The 19,250-nt window shown below is 42.2% G+C and overlaps 1 protein-coding gene across 1 annotated transcript in view; it reads right to left on the minus strand.

The window, feature by feature from the left end:
- Positions 1 to 19,250, minus strand: part of LOC122805450 (angio associated migratory cell protein) — a 925,733-nt gene that overhangs the window by 788,438 nt on the left and 118,045 nt on the right. The window contains exon 4 of the mRNA XM_044075608.1: positions 10,134 to 10,273. Coding sequence (XP_043931543.1) covers positions 10,134 to 10,273 — 140 coding nt within the window. The remainder of the gene's footprint in view (positions 1 to 10,133; positions 10,274 to 19,250) is intronic.

The raw sequence follows: 19,250 nt of genomic DNA on the forward strand, positions 1-19,250 counted from the left end.
AGACACTTACGAAAATGTCTCCTTAAATCAGATTAACATCGGACACCATCGTATAGATCTGGCCATAGAAGAATATTTAATAGATAACAGGATTACAAATGACACTTACATGTTTTTGAAGAATGACCACCCCATTTTGGCAACCATTGTTGGCATACCCAAACTTCATAAATCCTTGGAGCAACCACCCTTCAGACCCATCATTTCCGGCTCCCATTCCAAGACTTACAACATAGGGAAATGGATTGATCATCAACTAAAACACATTTATGGTAATATCCCACACATCATGAAAGATTCGTGGAGTTTTTTGGGGAAATTACAACATGAATATTGGAGACCAGACCTCATCTTAGTCACCATCGATGTGGTCGATCTTTTCTCCAGTATACCCAGAGAACTAGGAATCGAACATTTCTCAAATAGCCTCAGGAAACATGCAGGGGTTAGTTGGGATAAGGTTGTGTTGTTGTGTGACATGATGGGACTGGTGTTAGATCACAATTATATTGTGTTCCAAGGGGAATATTTTAAGCAAACAAAAGGTGTTGCTATGGGTGCGCTGTGCCCTTATCTTTGCCAACATGGTGATGTTGGAATGGGAAGAGGAAGTGTTATTTAAGAGTCATTTTTATACTCACATCTCATTCTATGCCAGATTTTTGGATGACATTTTTATTTTGTGGAAGGCCTCTATAGAGGAATTACAAGAATTTATGTCTTTCATCAATCTATCCTCTACATTTTTAAAATTTACTCATCATACTAGTACTGTGGACATTGCTTATTTGGATGTCTTGGTTGGTCTCGATCAACATACATTCACTTCTAGAATATTTCGCAAACCAACTTTTTCCAATGATTACCTACATTTCACAAGTAACCATCCTCCACACATTTTTAAGAACATCGTAAAGGGACAGTGTATCCGTGCAGCGAGGATGTCTTCGACAGAAGCTGTGATGAGAACGGAACTTGATATCATTAGGACATTATTTAGTAACCGTGGATATCCGGATCACATGCTGATGGATACAATTGAATATGTGGGCAAAGAATGGGGTAAGAAGTACCCCCCTTTGTTAGGTAAATATATAGTTAATGAAAAACATGAAGGGCTGCCATCCAGTTATTCTAGTCGAGCATGTATTTTGACTTATACTCCACATACGTGTTTCATTAAGGACATATTACGACAACATTGGAATATACTTGTTAGTTCGAATTTGGAACGTAATGTGGGAAATTCTCCTGAATTTGTATATAAGACAGGCATTAATTTAAAAAAGATTATTAGAGAAGGCCAGTTATGATAATGCCACAAAGGATATGTACAAAGGTACAACAAAATGCGGCAGATGTAAACAGTGTAAGTTTATTAATGAATCCAGATACATTAGACTTAAAAACTTCAACTCCACATGTATTAGAACTAGAACTGGAAATTGTAACACAAGTAGGGTGATATATATTGCTACATGTTGTACTTGTCCTATGTATTACATAGGCAAGACTGAAAGAGTTTTCAAAAAGCGTATATATGAACACCTTTACCGCATTCAGAGGAAGGACATGAAGAATGCATTGTCTAAACATATCCATGAATATGGTAAAGAGCACACTTTTCAGTTTGCTATTATAGATACCATTAGTTATTCAATATTTGGGGGAAACTGAAGATGAAACTAGCTGCCTTGGAAAGCAGATGGCAGATTTTATTAGACGCCACTAGACCCCCAGGACTAAACGAGTCCATCAGTATTAAACCTTTTTTGGTCCTCTCCTAGTATAAATCATTGAGTTATTATAGCATTGATTTATTAAAAAGTCTCAAGTCTTTCAACATTGATAGTAGTATGAATATGAAATAGAGCTTTTAGTTTTTTTACATACTATATACAGTTTCACATACATGTGTAAAAATAATTTTAAATTTTAAATATGTAAATGTTTTATTAATATTTTATACAGTTTGACAGTATAATTATTGTATACACTAGATATGGGTTTATTCAAATATCTAGGAAGATTATAAATTTTGATTTTTTATGGTCATTGCTGCTGAATGTGCACTATACCTTTAAGTGTTTTGGCGCAATTTTTAAAATGATTGGATTGGTTTATGTATAAAAAGGAAGTTATGGTGCTTGTTGACTGTTCTGAAGAAGACTGGGTTCCAGTTGAAAGCGCTTAACTGCTATAGGATTGTGGAATAAAAGAAAAGAATTTACATCCTTTCGTGCACGAGTTTCTTTGGGAAGTTCCTGTTCTTTTCAGCATCTTAGAGAAGTTGTCATGCTTATCCAATGCCTCTTGGAAGGAGGATTTTAAAAGATCTCCTTCCATAAGTTTTCTCTTTCTTTCATGCAACACTCTAGCACTAAAAAAAAGTGGCATATTGAACAATTTTCTTGCAGGTGCACCTCACCCAAACAATACACACAGTTGGTATGTCCATCTGTGACGGACATCTTTTGCCCACATCTTGGGCATTTTCTAAAACCAGACTTGGATTTCTCTTGATGAGACATCCTATCAAACAGAGAAAAAAAAACTTATATATATATATATATATATATATATATAAATAAAATAAAACACAACACAGCACACTACTCCTAATAATGCAAGATCTTTAAACAATTAAGCTAAGTATCAATATACTTGCCCTATAAATGAAAAGGGCTCTATCACCACACAACTATGTGAGAAGAAATACAAGATGAGGAAAGATACAGGCCTAAAACACGACCACTTATCTAAGTTATTTAAAGTCTCTAAATAACTAGCAAATTACCAGAAATACACAATGCTCTGTAATAAAAAGGGCTTTTACTAAAACATCACACAACTATGTAAAAGGAAAATGAGATAGGGAGAACTAAAGGCCTAAAAAGCGGCCATGTATCTAAGTTATTTAAACTACCTAAGAAAACTAGCAAGTTAGCAGGAATACAATTATAGAAAGGCTAACTACTATAAAGAAAGGAAACTTATTATTAAACTATCTAATTTAAGGTATATAGCAATTTTTTTAAAAGAAAAAAGCAATCATTTTCACTGGCCAGAGCAGGTGAATGTCCGATCAAGTTGCAGCGGCAAACGTGATCTGAGGGAAGATCAAGGTGGATCATGGGATAGGGAGTTGGCTTCAAGCTGGCTGAAGACCTCGAGCTTTTGCAGTTGGCCGAATCAGACCAGAGGATCAGCTCCAAATCCATCGGTAATTAACAGCGAGATAGAACAACTTCACATTAAGCATTTTTTTTTTGTTCAGGCCTTTACACTGTAGGGGTCAAAACAGCACAGCGGCCTAAAGAGGAGGGTGTCTTCCAAGACCATAAAGTTATCAATTCATTCACATTTTTCCCCATTGCGTCCGATGCTCACCAAATGCTTGTTTTGCTATGCAAAACTTTCCAATCTGGACAAACAAAACAAATCACCAGGCTAGGGATGTCAGAGTGCAACGTTATCTGACGATAAGGAAAAAGACAGCATACTACTATAGATTGTACAGTAGGGGGAATATTATAGTTTGCTTGTAAGTTTTTTTACATATTTCACTGAGAATAACTGTAAAAACTACTTGACAGTGTGTGGAGTAGAAATAACATTGACCATACTGTTTAGCATCCCAACTGCCACCTGGGAGAGGAAAATAGTGAAGCAGACAGCGATCATACCACCCCGGAAAAAGTACAGTTGTGTACACTTACCATAAATGTAGATGTTCGAGTGTATTCACTGTTGCAGTCATCACATTTGGGTTATCTGCTTGCAGTAGCCCTCAGTCGGCCTGATGTCCTGCGTCGGTTGCTGTCCCTTCTGTGATGTCAGGTCGTCAGGGGTATAAAACATGCAGCCGACGCCATTACAACAGCTTTTCTTGCCCCAGATGTCAGGTGCCCCCCTAATGGGAAGAAATGAAATCTATAAATATACAAGGTTATACGTCCAACAAAAAAGCAAATACACCAAAAAGCTTTTGACAATAGTAAAGGAAGGTAGAGGTATAGCCAAAAGAAGTAAGGGGGCTGGAGGGAGGGTAACCAGGACTTCAGCAGTGAATACACTCTAACATCTACACTTATGGTAATTGTACACAACTGTACTATGTTCTTTGTGTTTCACTGTTGCAGTCATCACATTTGGGTGGATTCCGAAAGCTAAGGATGTGAGGAGGAATTTAGATAAATTAGGACCAGCTATAAAGCCCTGCAAGACTGCAGTGGCAAAGTCAGCTCTGGATTTAGAGAAAATTGACAGATGGCAATGCTTGGTGAAAGTATGTACAGAACTCCAGGTAACAGCTTCTAGGATGTCCCTGGTAGGGATGCCTCTGAGAAAGGCTGTAAACGTAGATGCAGCCCTGGTTGAGTGGGGTCTGATCCCCTGAGGAATAGGTTTTCTATGGTGCTTGTAGCAGAAATTAATGCAATGGCCTATCCATTTGGAGATGGTTTGCTTTGAAATAGCCTTCCCCTCTGCCCCTGTAGCAAATGCCACCAGCAGTTGTTCAGATTTCCTTTGAGGTTTAGTCCTGTCCCAAGTATAATCTAAGTTGTCTGTGCACATCTAAGGAGTGCAGAATCCGTTCCCCTTTGTTCTGTGGATTAGGAAAGAAGGTTGGCAAATGAATGGACTGATTAAGGGCCACACTGGAAACCATCTTGGGCATGGAGGAGGGACTGGTCCTGAGGGACATCCTGTGCGCATGAAAGATGATGAAAGGCTCCACTGCCATAAGGGCCTGTAATTCAGATACCCTTCTTCCTGAAGAGATTGCTAAAAGTAAAGCTGTTTTTAAAGAAAGGAATTTTAAGTCTACAGTAGCAGCTGGCTCGAAAGGAGGAAGAGGGAGTTTTTCCAAGACAAAGTTAAGGTCCCAGGCTGGAGTTGGAGCTCTCCTGGGTGGTCGTAAAATTTTGGCCCCTCTGAGGAACTACTTGAGCAGTGGATGAGAGAAGAGGGGAGGTTCTGTGTTATAATGAGCTGAAATGGCTGAAGCATGAATTTTGATGGAGGAGAAAGACAGGCCCTTGTGAAGCATCTCAGTTAAGTATTGTAAAATCTGAGGTAAACTGGGTACTGATGTGCTCATCCCTTGAGACTGGTTCCAGGCACAGAATCTTTTCCATTTTTCAGCATAAGATTTTCTAGTACTAGGCCTCCCTGCCTCCAAAATGATATCCATCACTGGTTTACTGAGGGACGGAAAAGGAGAGATTAGGTAATTAGCCAAGCTGCTAGGTTCAGTGTTTGAAGCTGAGGTTGCAGAATCTGGTTCTCCTGCTGAGACAATAGTGTAGGAGTCTGAGGCAGCTGCCATGGGGCCAACAGTGACACACTGCGCAACAGAGGGTACACCAGTGTTGGGGTGGCCAGTCTGGTGCAATCAAAATCATCCTTGGTTTGTCTTGTTTGATCTTTAGTAGTACTTTGGAGAGCAGAGGCAGAGGAGGGAAGGCATAAACGGATAGGTTTTTCCAGCTCAAGGACAGAGCATCCACTTTCCAAGCTTGTTTGTGGGGAGTCCTTGTGCAAAATTTGTCCAATTGATAGTTCTGGGGGGGGGGGGCAAACAGGTCTATATCTGGGCTCCCCCATTTGTTTGTCAACAAGTTGAAAATCCTTGGTTCCAGTTTCCACTCATGTGGGTCCATGAGGTTTCTGCTTAGTTCGTCTGCCAGTGTATTTAGTTTTCCTGGCAGGAATTGAGCTTGTAGATGCACTTGATAGCTCAGGGCTGTGTTCCATAATGCCATGGCTAGTCTGCAGAGGAGGTAAGAATGTGTACCCCCTGCTTGTTTATGTACCACATAACAGTGGTATTGTCCATCTTTACCATTAATTGTCGTGGAAGAATGTGGTCCTTGAAGGCTGTCAGAGCATTCTGTACAGCTAACATTTCTTTTTGATTGATATGCAGGTACATTTGACTTGGGTTCCATTTGCCCTGAATGCACGGCCCTGCCAGATGAGCCCTCCCATGCATAGTCTGATGTGTCTGTTGTTAGGGTTTGGGGGGCAGGGGGTAGTGTGAATGGTAGTCCCTTGTTTTGGTGGCAGGCTTCTGCCCACCAAAGGAACTCTAGGCGTAGACAAGGTAGGATAGGAATCATTGCTTCTAGATCAGGAGAATGTTGACACCATAGGCTTTTTAGACACCATTGTAGTTTCCTCATATGCAGTCTTGCATATGGAATTAGAAGAATGCAGGAGGCCATGAACCCCAAGGCTTGAAGTATTTGCCTTGCAGATAGCAGGGTTTTGATGGCCACCTGTTTGAAGTAGGTTGTCAAATGAATTTGTTTCTCTGGCATAAGGAAAGCCATCTGGGAAGTTGTATTCAAGCTTGCTCCCAGGAATATAATTTGTTGACAGGGTACCAGGTGTGATTTCTTTTCGTTTATGGTGCAACCCAGACAAGTTAGCACCCGTTGTACAAAGGCCAGATTATTCAAAAGTATGTCCTGGCTTTCTGCCTGAATTAGACAATTGTCCAGGTATGGGTATATTTGAATATTTCTTTCCCTGCAAAATGCAATGATTGGAGCTAGGCACTTTGTGAATACCCTGGGCGCAGTAGATAAGCCAAAGGGCAGTGCAGAGAATATGTTACCTTCTGCAAGATTCCCTGATTGGGATGTGCAGGTATGCTTCCTTTAATTTCTAGTGTTGCCAACCAGGCGTCAATGCCTAGCATAGGGAGCAACTGGTGAAGAGTCAGCATCTTGAATTTTGGAAACACCAAAAAGGGGTTTAGAGTAGGCAGGTCCAGGATAGGACACCATGAATTGTCTTTTCTGGGTACCAGAAAAACTCTTGAGTAAAAACCTTGTCCCTTTTCCTTTTCTGGTACTAACTGAATAGCCCCCATGCTTAAGCGACAGTACTTGCTTTTGGGCCTCTGCCCACTGATTTGGGGGTAGATCTGGCCACCCGCTTGGTGTTGGTAACGTGCGGAAGTGAAATCTGTATCCCTGGGACACTATATTTAAAACCCATTTGTCCTGGGTAATGAGTTCCCAGTTCTTTGCATGCAGAGCAATCCCCCCCCCCCCAAAGGGGCAGTCAGTTGAGAAGTGCTTGGAAGTTTTAAAAATAAGTCATTGAGACAGTTTACCATGGAGGGAGTTTTATTGCTCCCAGATTTGAAAGTGGAGACCCCCCCACTGCTTAGTCCTGTGCGTACCCTGGGACCTCTGCTGGATCTGGGTTTGGACTGAGAAGGGTCTGGAAGAGGCAGGAAAGGACCAATTTTTGGAAGGCCAATGCCTACTAAACCTTGGAGGTTGTACTTGTAAAAAATCTTTAACAGTTTGCATAGATTTAGCTTTTTCCTCCGTCTTTTTAAGAACTTCTTCTGCCTTGTTGCCAAACAGACGGTACTGGTTTAAGGGAGCATCCAGTAATTTCGCTTTAACATGATCTGGCAAGGATTGCTCCTTAAGCCAAGCATGCCTTCTAAGTACAGACCCAGTTACAGCAGCCCTGCAAGATGCCTCTAGTGAATCAAAACCACATTGCAAAGTATGTTTTCCAACTTGTTCAGTTGAATGCAGTAAATCCTATAAATCCTTATTTTCAGCACAATCAGGAATCAACATCATTTTCTGTTTAAGCAATCCAATAATATGCTGCTGATACTTTAACATATGAAACTGGCAGTTTAAGGCCCTAACGGACAAAGTTGCAGAAGTGTATACAATCTATCCAGCGCCCTGGAGTCTCTATCAGAGGGGGTAGAGATTTTTGGCAGTAGTAGCTTTAATGCCCTTGGGTCCCTGTGAAATGGTCTCAGGATCTGCAGTAAGATTTTTAAAAAGGAGCTTGTGAGAATCGGGGACCGTGTAATATCCATCAGGTTTTCTGGGAGCAGGAGGTAAGGAATCAGGGGCCAAGCTAGATTCTGAAAAGGCATCATCAACAATGTCTAGTACAGAAGGTATGGATAAAGGCCTGTGCTGGGGCAGGAGTAAGAAATCCCCAAGCCTCTTTTCAGAATCAGAGAAATCCTAACTATCCCAATGAAAATGCTCCCTGAGAGTATGCAAGGTTTCACCAAAAGAGAAATCCTCTGGGGGGGAGCAGAGGGAATAGAGTCCTCAGCATCAGAATACTCATAGGTAGATAAGGGTAAATCCTGGTCATCAGAGGAAACAGAAAAATTCAGAATCTTGGTCAGAAGTATCATAAGCAAACTCAGTCCTAGGTCTCTTGGGAGGGGGGAGTCTGGCTTCCCCTGATTAAAGTGATAAGGTCTTCAGCCATTCTTACCATTTGTTTTTTAGGCACAGAGGCCTGACCATGCAGTCTGGGCGTCAGTTTTCTAGGCATGGTTTGAGTTTTAGGCCTTGAAGAAGAAGATGGCGTCGGTTTAATACGCAAGTCAGTACGCCTGAATACACCCTCAGAAGCCGATGCCTGCACAGCAGCTCCGGACCCATCCAAGGTAGAGACATCCACAAGTTCCACAGTTGAAGCATCTCGCGGCATACCGGACTCTGGATGGGTCTCAGTAGAGGCCTGCAAATCTGAAGTAGCGGGTATCAGGGGCTGCGAAAGCACCTCACTGAGTACCGGCAAACTGGAGACTGGCTTAGGAGAAGTGTTGTGGGCAGCTTTGGACCTAGGCGGCCTGTCTCTGTCATTATCTTTGCGTTTTTTCAGAATGTCGGTAGTCGGGTGGCTTACCGAAGACACATCAGGATAATTGAACCGAGCACCAAAATATTTAGAAGCATAAATATACAGACGACAGATAGTTTGTGGTTTAAATAAGGCACAAAACCAACTGTGAGGTACGTCGTGGTCAGGGCCTAGGCAAGAAATACAGTACAAATGAAAATCTTTATGAGGTATTTGCTTTCCACAAGTAATGCAATCACTTACTTTTACGGACATCGGTTTAGAGCACGAAAAAGTTTCCCCAATGGGGTACTTAGCTTTTAGTTGAAGACTTTGGTTCTGAAACTCAAAAAAGAAAATTTAGGGAGTCGGCCGACCGGCACTTGTGAACCGCTTCTGCTTCGGGTGCCCACGACAAGAAAGACTGATGTAATGGCATCGGCTGCATGTTTGATACCCCTGATGACACAGAAGAAGGGACAGCAACCGACACAGGGCCCAAGACTTTGTTAATCAGGCCGACTGAGGGCTACTGCAAGCAGATAACCCAAATATGATGACTGCAACAGTGAAACACGAAGAACATGAGGCAGATCAGTGTAGCTAAGAAAAGGGGTACCTACATTTCATCAGAAACCTAAAACACAACCTTAAACATTCCAAATGAATATAAGCAGAATAAAGCAACACAGGCAGAAAGAAAGTATCCTCCCGAGCAGAGTCTTCCCACAGGGGAATCTAACAATAACAGGCCAGTATCCCCTGCCCTAACCCAAAGTGGACCTCCAATAAGGGCATCTTCAGCATCCACTACTAACAGCAACACAGCTTCCAAAACCATTCCTGAAAATTACTTACTTATTCTTGTGGAGATTTTGAGAGCAACTGCTGCTATGACAGCAGTATACTGGGAGGCGGTGTTACAGTTCTTGACAGACTGCAACTTGTGCAAAAGGACTAAATGAACATGAACAAAACCAGGAGAAGCACTTTATCAGAAAAAGATTACCAGCATATAATGGAATGAACTCCACTGCTGAAAAATAAAGATCAGCTTCATGAAGTAGGGAATAATTATAAGCTTTATCACACACAAAAAAAAAAAAAATCACAAACAGCAGCTCAGGATTCTGGTGAATGCAACTTTACTAAACCGCCATACAAGGTAATAGGATTACAAGCCGATTTTCTAAATTAAGTCCAATATGAGTAGCATACAACTCCACGCTGAAACCTAAGTTAAGACGGTAAATGATAAAGGTCCGTGACTTTTTCAACATATTTTTCAACAGACAGTGGAGTTAAAATAGAAATGTAAAGTTACTTGCGCTTGTGGAAGGCACTCAGGTGTAACAGCATGCATTTCCTATGGTCTCATAGCGCACTCTTATTTAAGAAGAGGCACCATGTGACGGTAGTCGGAGTTAATGAGTTAAAGTACACACAACTTTAAAAGATCTCTATATTGGTAGTTCATAACGTTCACTTTTCCTCCTTACCTCTAGGTCTCCAACTTCAAAGGACCAGATTTCTTCTTTGCTCTCCACTCTCCATACTTTGATAATGCCATTCATATCCCCTGTGGCAACTAGAGATGATTCATGATTAAAAGAAGCACAAACGACAGAATCTGTATGACCTATACATAAAAGAAAATGAAGAAAGAAAGGAAGGCATTAAGGATGGATAGTGCTAGGACTGCCATCTAATTATCTCCTCTCAAATGACTGCTACAAAAAAAACAATGAACTAATCCACTGCAGTCCCTACCAGCCTTAGTGAAACAAGTGATCCCATGCAAACTACTATTCAGTATGGCTAAACTAAACTACTTTGCTTAGTCAAAATAAATTCTTCCACCACTTCTGTATTTTATGACCTAATCAGAGTCGGTCCCTCACTTAAGTATAATGAATCACCTTCAAAGACCTTTTCCTGCAGTCGTTCCACAGGTAGTAACATAAGCAAATCTCACATAACAATCAGACAATATCTGCAACTCCACAATGAATTCTTGGAAAACCTGCCAAACTAGACTTTACAGTACTAAATGATTCACAGTACAAGTCAAACAGGGCAACTGCCCCGGTCAAAGTGTCGGGGGCGGGGGGAAGTCAGCTGATCCCAAATGCTGTTGCATTTGCAGTCAAACCTGAACAGTGTAGAGTTCCATGTGGGGGATAAACTGTAGTAACTGCCTGCTACATCTGTAGCAAGCAGTGGGCTACAGTTTTAAGTTAAAATACTTTTTTAACTAAATCAACCAGGACCTGACTGGATGGGGCAGGAAGAGGGAGGCATGTCATGTATCTGGCAACCTGGTTGGTTGACATTTTTTTTTCTTTTTTGCTCTTCAAATGAAGAGCTGAGGGGGTGGGGCACTAGTTCATGGTACCAGCACTGGGTGCTGGTTGAACAAGCTATGTTTCTGAGTCAAACAGCAATTTCCACAGTTGCGCATGGCCATCTCTAGGTCTGTTGTACAACAGGAGGACTCCCTGAGATTCTGAACTTTAGTGTTCAGAAGCATAAATCACCACAACTTATAACAATGCCCAGCTGAAAAAAGTGTAAATAAGAGACCACTACCAGGAGATCACTTGTGTCCTGCAAGTCAAAACCCATACGTGCTCAATTTTTGAACTAGGATGTACTAACCTACTAACCCCCCCCCCCCCCAGCAAAAAAAAAAGTAGTAGTCCAGATGGAATCACCTGCATTGAAAATAAGCCACTGCTAGTAAAGCCTGCTAGATAAGATTACACACGTAAAATGTGCCATAGTTAAGCAGCCACTTGAAATTCATTCTGTCGACTTTTGATTCTCCCTGTGGAAAAAGAGGGATTGACAACAACTAATTTGAATACCCATCTCAATCTTAGCAAAATAATGTAAAATTGAATCAAATGCTGTCAATAGGAGGTAATTACAACCAAGCAGCAACCAGGTTAGGTATGTGGTTACAAGCCAGGATAGAGGACCTTGATGTAAAAAAAAAAACAAAAAACACAGTACACATGCATGATAGGAAAGAACATAATAAAAATAAGGTAACTGGAGCATTAGAAAATCTATATTCTTCCCATAGGATTCCCTGAAATCAGAGTAAACAGATGAGCAAACTTGGCCCTGGAACGCTAAAGAACTGAAATCTTGGGAACAGCTGAAAGAGGGAGAATAATATCCAGAAGCGATGAGAAGGAAGGGTTTAAATTACAAGAACCGGCATCTAGGATGAGGAACATGGAGACAAAACCCTTCAAAGTTATTAAAAATATTACTACAAAATAGAACACGTAAAGTACAATAGAAAAATGAATAAATAGATTCTACAAAATACTCCATAGCAACAACAGAAATCAACTGAAAAGTATAAGGAAAGACTGGGGGAGAGAGCCCAAAAAAAAAGGGGGGGGCAAGAGATGTGTCAGACCCTTATGAAGTTCAGAAGATTCTGGACTCTTGCCTGGAAATGCCTTCACAGGCACTTCTGCATCCCTAATAAACTAAACTACACAGGATGTTCCCGCACGGAGACCAAAGGCTATTAATGTGCATGTCGGAGATAAAAGGGAATTGGGAACATGTTTTATTTGGTATTCTCCAAACAACGACAATTTAAGAAGGATTTAGAAGATATGTTGAAAAAGTTGGTGGATGAATGATTTAAATTAACTGACAAAATGTATTACTCAAGTTGTGGGACAGAACTGGAAGAACGGAGACATTTTAAAGTGTTAATAGGAATGACGGTGATGGTGACAAAACAAAAAAGAAAAAAAAAGAAATAAATAAAACAGACAATAAGTGTAGAAAATGAAAATTAGAGATTATCCCCAGTATAAAGGAGATACAAAGGACAACAATCTAAAGGATATGAAGCCAACAGCAAAGGCTCAAAGAAACAGTGTACTGTACACCAAGAAATGTGTGTAATGGCCTCAGCGGATATAGAATGAATACAGAATGTTAAAAGGAAAGTAGTGGCAGGTGTCAATACAAGTAGGAACAAAAATTAAGTTGGATCTTTAAGGAGAAAAAGCAAGCCAGCAATGAACACAGTCAAGTAAAAATCAAGAGTATGAACAGAAGGTAAATAAGAGTGCCAACAGCAGAAGTGTAGCAAAAGTGGGGTGAAGGGTCAGCTGCCCCTGGTGAAAAAAGTGTTCGTGGGAATATAGTTCTTGCATGTTTTTTTCTGTACCAGCATTTCCGAAAAGTACAAAAATGAACTACAGTGTTTCACATCTGCTTGCTACAATTTAATAAAATAAGTCTTTTTTTTGCTCTTCAATGGAAGAGCTGAGGAGGTGAGATGGGGCATGGATCTTTGTGTAGTAAGCTAACTTAAAAATGTAGCAATTCTCTTGCTGCAGTGAAAAATGAAGTCCTTGCTCTTCAAAAGAAGAGCTTCAGGATGGATCTGTCTGTATTAAGAAGATTGCTACAGTGAAAAACCAGAAGTCTTTTTTTGCTCTTCACTTGAAGAGCTGAATGGGGTGGGGCTCTGTATCAGTGACCTGCAAAACTGAATTCAGTTTAAACTTCTTCAGATAAATAAAATAGATTTCTTTCAGGTGACTATTAGGTTGGTATAATAAAATCAATATGGTCTGTAACCATCTGTAAGAATTACACATGATAGAGTTAATAAAGCTAGAACAAGTCAGCCCCTGGAGACTACTGAGAAAAATAAACAATGCATGCAGACTGTATATGTTTAAATGCTTACTTACGTTTAAACAAGTTTAAGTCATAAAAAGAAACCTGTAAGCTTTAGAAAAGGCCTTCCTAAAAACTTATAGACAATGGCAAAGCATCCAGCTGTCCTGCAGAAAACACAACACTACTCTGAAATTAACATATGTACTTACTAGTTTGACCCTGTGTTAACAGGGAAAACAGACTGGTACGGACCCTTTTTAGTTACACGATGGTAGTACAAAAGTTAACACAACAGGGCAGTGAAAAAGAAAATAGGAATATAATGGAACCATTACTAAACATGAATTTGCAACAAAAGCAAATTCAAAAAGCTTTATAAAAATTCTACTTAATGGGAGCAAGACTACAGTGTGAGCTGGTACTTTGGTACTCTCGTAAAAGAAACAAAAGTGCATTTAGGGAGGACACATTTACAGCATAAACGAGTTAAGTACTCACCATAACTTGGTATCTGTGCCATCCAGTGTCATTATTCAACACAGAGGGGTCACGGATCCGACCCTCGGATCTGAACCAACAAAGTGAGCGGCAGCTCCTGAGCTCAAGCTCCTCCCTTCTCCTCACTTCCTACTACCCATAATCCCCAGATTGAGTCTGCCAAGGAACTGTTGCTTACAGGGACTTAGATTATTCAGAAAACACAGACCACCAGCCAACATAACACCCCCAAGATTCCTTTGGCAACCAGAAGGAGGGGGACAGAGGGTGGGAGCGTGATGAATAATGACACTGGATAGCACATATGCCAAGTTACAGTGAGTACATAACTCTTTATCTGAGGCTATCCAAGTCATTATTAATCATGGATGAGTCAAGAGTCCCCAGCTACCCAAAATCCTGGAAGGCCTCAAGGAAGGACATGCTGGAGCACAGCAGAACCAAAGGATGCCCTACCCCTAGACACCAGATCCAACTTATAGTGTATCACAAAAGTATGCTGACTCGACCAAGTGGCCGCAGCAAAATGTCATCCAATGATGTCCTCGCCCAGCCCAGAATGCAGAGAAGTAGCCACAGACCTAGTAGAGTGGGCTTTAAGAGGTCTGGAAAGATCTTTGTTGTTAAGCTGATGGATATGACCTATGCAGGACAAGTACAGTTGTGTAAACTTACCATAACTGTACATGTTTGAGTGTATTCACTGTTGCAGTCATCACACTTGGGTTATCTGCATGCAGGTAGCCCTCAACCAGCCTAAATACCAGAGTCTTGGGATTTCTGTGTCGAATGCTGTTGCTTCTTCCATGGTCAGGTCATCAGGGGTATAAAACATGCAGCCAACGCCATTACATCAGTTTTTCTTGCCCCAGATATCAGGTGTCTCCAAAATAGGAAGCAGTTATATGGTGCGGAACACCCCCAGCAAAAAGCAAATACACATGGCATAAGATATGCCAAACCAAAAAGGATAGGTAAAAGTAAAGACAAATCAGGGGGCTGGAGGGAGGGTAACCAGAACTGCAACAGTGAATACACTCCAACATCTATATTTATGGTAAGTGTACACAACTGTACTATGTTCTTCGTGTTTCACTGTTGCAGCCATCACATTTGAGTCGATTCCCAAAGCTAAGGAAGGGTGGAGGTAGTTATGAAGTATTAGGGCTGGCAATCAGGCCCTGTAAGACTGCTTTGGCAAATCCAGCTCTGGATTTAGAAAAGAAAGGCAAGTGATAATGCTTGGTGAAAGTATGTTCAGAGTTTCATGTTGCAGCTTCCATCATGTCCCTGGTAGGGACCCCCCTGAGAAATGCAGTAGAGGTAGATGTAGCCATAGTGGAATGTGTTCTTATCCCCTGTGGGGTAGGTTTTCCATGGAGTTTGTAGCAGAAATGGATGCAGTGTGCTATCCATTTAGAAATGGTTTGTTTTGAAATGGTCTTGCCCTCTGCCCCTGCAGCAAAGCTGACTAGCAGCTGGTCCGATTTTCTAAGAGGCTTAGTCCTGTCTAGATTGAAACTAAGCTGCCTGTGCACGTCCAGGGAATGCAGTATCCTTTCCCCTTTATTCTGAGGATTAGGGAAAAAAGCTGGCAAATGAATGGACTGGTTTAAAGCCACACTAGACAACCACCTTGGGCAAAAAAGATGGGTTAGTCCGAGGGAAACCCTATCCTCATGGAAGATAATGAAGGGTTCCGCTGCCATAAGGGTCTACAGTTCATACGCTCTTCTTGCTGAAGTGATGGCTAGAAGTAAAGCAGTTTTCCATGAGAGGAATTTTAACTCTGCTGTAGTAGCCAGTTCAAAGGGTGGCAGTGTGAGTTTTTCCAATACAAAGTTAAAGGTCACAGGCTGGAGTGGGAGCTCTCCTGTGGGGTCTTAAATTTTTGGCTCCTCTAAGGAACTGTTTTACCAGAGGATGAGAGAAAAGGGGTGGTTCAGCATTAAAATGAGCTGAGATGGCAAGAGACATGAATCTTAACTGAAGAGAAGGATAGGCCCTTGCGGAGCATTTCTGTTAAGTAATCAAGTATATGAGGTAAGCTGGGCACAGTTGTGTCCATCCCCTGAGATTGGCTCCAGGAACAGAATCTTTTCCACTTTTCTGAATAGGATTTTCTAGTACTAGGCCTCCTTGCCTCAAAAATGACATCCAGCACCTGCTTACTGAGGGTTGCTGGTGATGAGTTCAGGGGATTAGCCAGGCTGCAAGGTTCAGGATATATAGCTGAGGGTACAGAATCTGGCCCGCCTGCTGGGACAAGCAAATGCCATGGTTGCAGCACTGTCAGACTGTGCAAAAGAGGGTACACCAGTGCTGACGTGGCCAGTCTGGTGCAATCAGGATTGTCCTTGGCTTGTTCTGTTTGATCTTTAGTAGAACCTTCGAGAGGAGAGGCAGAGGGGGAAAGGCATAGACTGAGAGGCTTTCCCAGGTAAAGGGCAGGGCATCCACTTTCCAAGCTTAGCTGTGGGGAGTTCTGGTGCAGTATTTGTTCAACTGATACTGCTGAGGGGAAGCAAAAGGTGTCCCCCACCTGTTCCTCAAAAGCTTGAATATTTTGGGTTCTAGTTTCCACTTGTGTGGGTCCATGAGATTTCTGCTTAAGTCGTCTGCCAGTGAATTTAGTTTGCCTGGCAGGAACTGAGTTTGTAGCTGCACTTGGTTGCTCAAGGCTGTGTTCCACAGGGCCATGGCTAGTCTGCAGAGTAGGTAGGAATGGGTTCCCCCGTGCTTGTTTATGTACCACATAACTGTGATGTTGTCTGTCTTTACCAATAGTTGTCCTGGAAGAATAAGGCCTTTGAAGGCTGACAGAGCATTCTGTACAGCTAACATTTCTTATGATTGATATGCACATGCATCTGCTTTGGGTTCCATTTGCCCTGAATGCACTGCCCTGTCATGTGAGCTACCCATGCATAGTCTGATGCGTTTGTTTGGGTTTGGGTGGTAGGAGGTAGAGTGAAAGAGAGTCCCTTGTTGTGATTGCAGACCTCTGCCCACCAAAAAAAGAACTCTTTCCTTAGGCAAGGAATGATAGCAATCATAGTTTCCAGGTCCTGAGAATGTTGACACTATAGCCTTTTTAGGTACCACTGAAGTTTCCTCATATGCAGTCTTGCATATGGAATTAACAGAATGCAAGAGGCCATTAACCCCAGGGCTTGCAGTATTTTTCTTGCAGATAGCTGGGTTTTGGTGGCCGGTAGATTGAAGTAGTTTGTCAAATAAATTTGTTTCGCTGGAGTGAGAAATGCCATCTGAGAAGTTGTGTTCAAGCTTGCTCCCAGGAATACAATCTGTTGGCAGGGTACTAGCTGTGATTTATTTTCGTTGATGGTGTACCCCAGTGACGTTAGAAGTCTCTTTACAAATGCCAGGTGCTGTAGGAAGTCCTGACTTTCCAATCATCCAAGTATGGGTAAATCTGAATACTTCTCTGCCTGCAAAATGCAATGGCTGGAGCGAGGCACTGTGAATACCCTGGGCATAGTAGATAAAGCCAAAGGGAATTGCAGAGAATGGATAGTGCATAGAGCCTACTCTGAAGCGTAGGTATTTCCTGCAAGATTCCCTTACGGGGACATGCAGATAAGCTTCTTTTAAGTCTAGGGTTGCAAGCCAGGAATCCTTGGCTAGCATAGGAAGAAGCTGTTGAAGAGTTAGCATTTTGAATTTTGGAACCACCAGAAAGGTGTTGAGAATAGACAAATCCAGGATAGGACACCAGGAGTTTTCTTTTCTGGGAACCAGAAACAGTCTGGAATAAAAGCCTTGTCCCCTTTGTTCTGCTGGGACAGGTTGAATAGCCTTGATGCAGAGGAGAGAAAGTATTTGCTTTTGGGCCTCCACCCACTGGTTTGGGGGAAGGTCTGGCCATCCACTTAGGGTTGGGGGTGAGTGGAAGTGGAATCTGTATCCTAGGGAAACAATGTTTAAAACCCATTTGTCTTGGGTAAAGTATTCCCAGTTTTTTGCAAGCAGGGCAAGTTTTCCTCCTTCTTCTTTCAGCTTTTCCCGGTTAGGGGTCGCCACAGAGGATCACCTGTCTGCTCATGATTGGCAGTAGAGTTTTACAGTGTCGAGTTGCCAACCCGGCGCCCAACCCTCCACAGAAGGCACACACATGCACGCACTCATGCTTAGGGCCAATTTAGAGTGTCCAATCCACCTACAGCATGTCTTTGGAATTTGGGAGGAAACCGAAACACCCGGAGGAAACCCACACAACCACAGGGAGGACATGCAGACTCTGCACAGAAGGCACCCCAGCCGAGAATCAAACTGGAGAACCTGTTGCTGTGAGGCGGCAATGCTAACCGCTGCACCACCGTGGCTGCCCCCCCCCCCCCAAAGGTGCAAATACTTGGGCAAGGTTTGGAAGAGTTAACGAAAAGTCATTGTGCAATTTTACCATAGGGTGGTGGGCTTACTACTCCCCATTTTGGACATGGGAGCACCCCACTGCTTAGATCTGTGCATAACCTGAGACTGAAGTCTTGGGGGTCTGCTGCCCCTGGGTTTGGACTGAAGGACTGGAAGGGACTGGAAAGAACCAGTTCTTTGAGGGCCAATGCCTACTGAATCTAGGTGGCTGTACTTGTAAGAAAATCTTTTAACAGTTTGCATAGATTTAGCTTTCTCCGCCATTCTTTTGAGGACAACTTCTGCTTTATTGCCAAATAGGAGCTCTTGGTTTAAGCGTGAACCCAATAATTTTGCTTTGACATGATCTAGCAAGTTTTGTTCCTTAAGCCAAGCATGCCTTCTAAGAACAGACTCAGTGACAGCAGCCCTGCAAATGCTTCTAAGGCATCAAACCCACATTGCAAAGTAGGTTTACCAACTTGGTTAGCAGAATGCATTAAATATTGTAAACCTTTGTGTTCTGTACAGTCAGGAATCAACATAATTTTCTGTTTAATTAGTTCCATGATATGCTGCTGATACTTTAACATATGAAACTGACAATTTAAAGCACTAATGGCCAGAGTAGCAAATGTGTAAACCTTCTTACCCCATCTGTCTAAAACCCTAGAATCCCTGTTGAAAGGGGTAGGATTTTTGGCAGTAGTAGCCTTAATGCCTTTAGGTCCCTGGGAAATGGTCTCTGGATCCGCAGTAGGATTCTTGAAAAGGAATTTGTGGGAGTCAGGTACTCTATAGTACCGGTCAGGTTTCCTGGGAGCTGGAGGCAAAGTATCTGGGGTAAGGCTGGATTCCAAGCATTTACAATCTCCAGAACAGGAGGGACAGCTAGAGGTCTGTGCTGAGGCAGGTTTAAAAATTCCCCGAGTCTCTTTTTGGACAGAGTAGTCCTGGCTCTCCCAGCGGAAATGCAGGGTTTCACCAAAAGAAAAATCTTCTGGAGGGGAAGCAGAGGGAATGGAATCCTCTGCATCAGAATCCTCACAGGTAGATAAGGGAATGTCCTGGTAGTCAGA

Source organism: Protopterus annectens, chromosome 6.part1, assembly GCF_019279795.1.
Source record: "Protopterus annectens isolate FY-2018-M chromosome 6.part1, PAN1.0, whole genome shotgun sequence".
NCBI classification, from domain to species: domain Eukaryota; kingdom Metazoa; phylum Chordata; order Ceratodontiformes; family Protopteridae; genus Protopterus; species Protopterus annectens.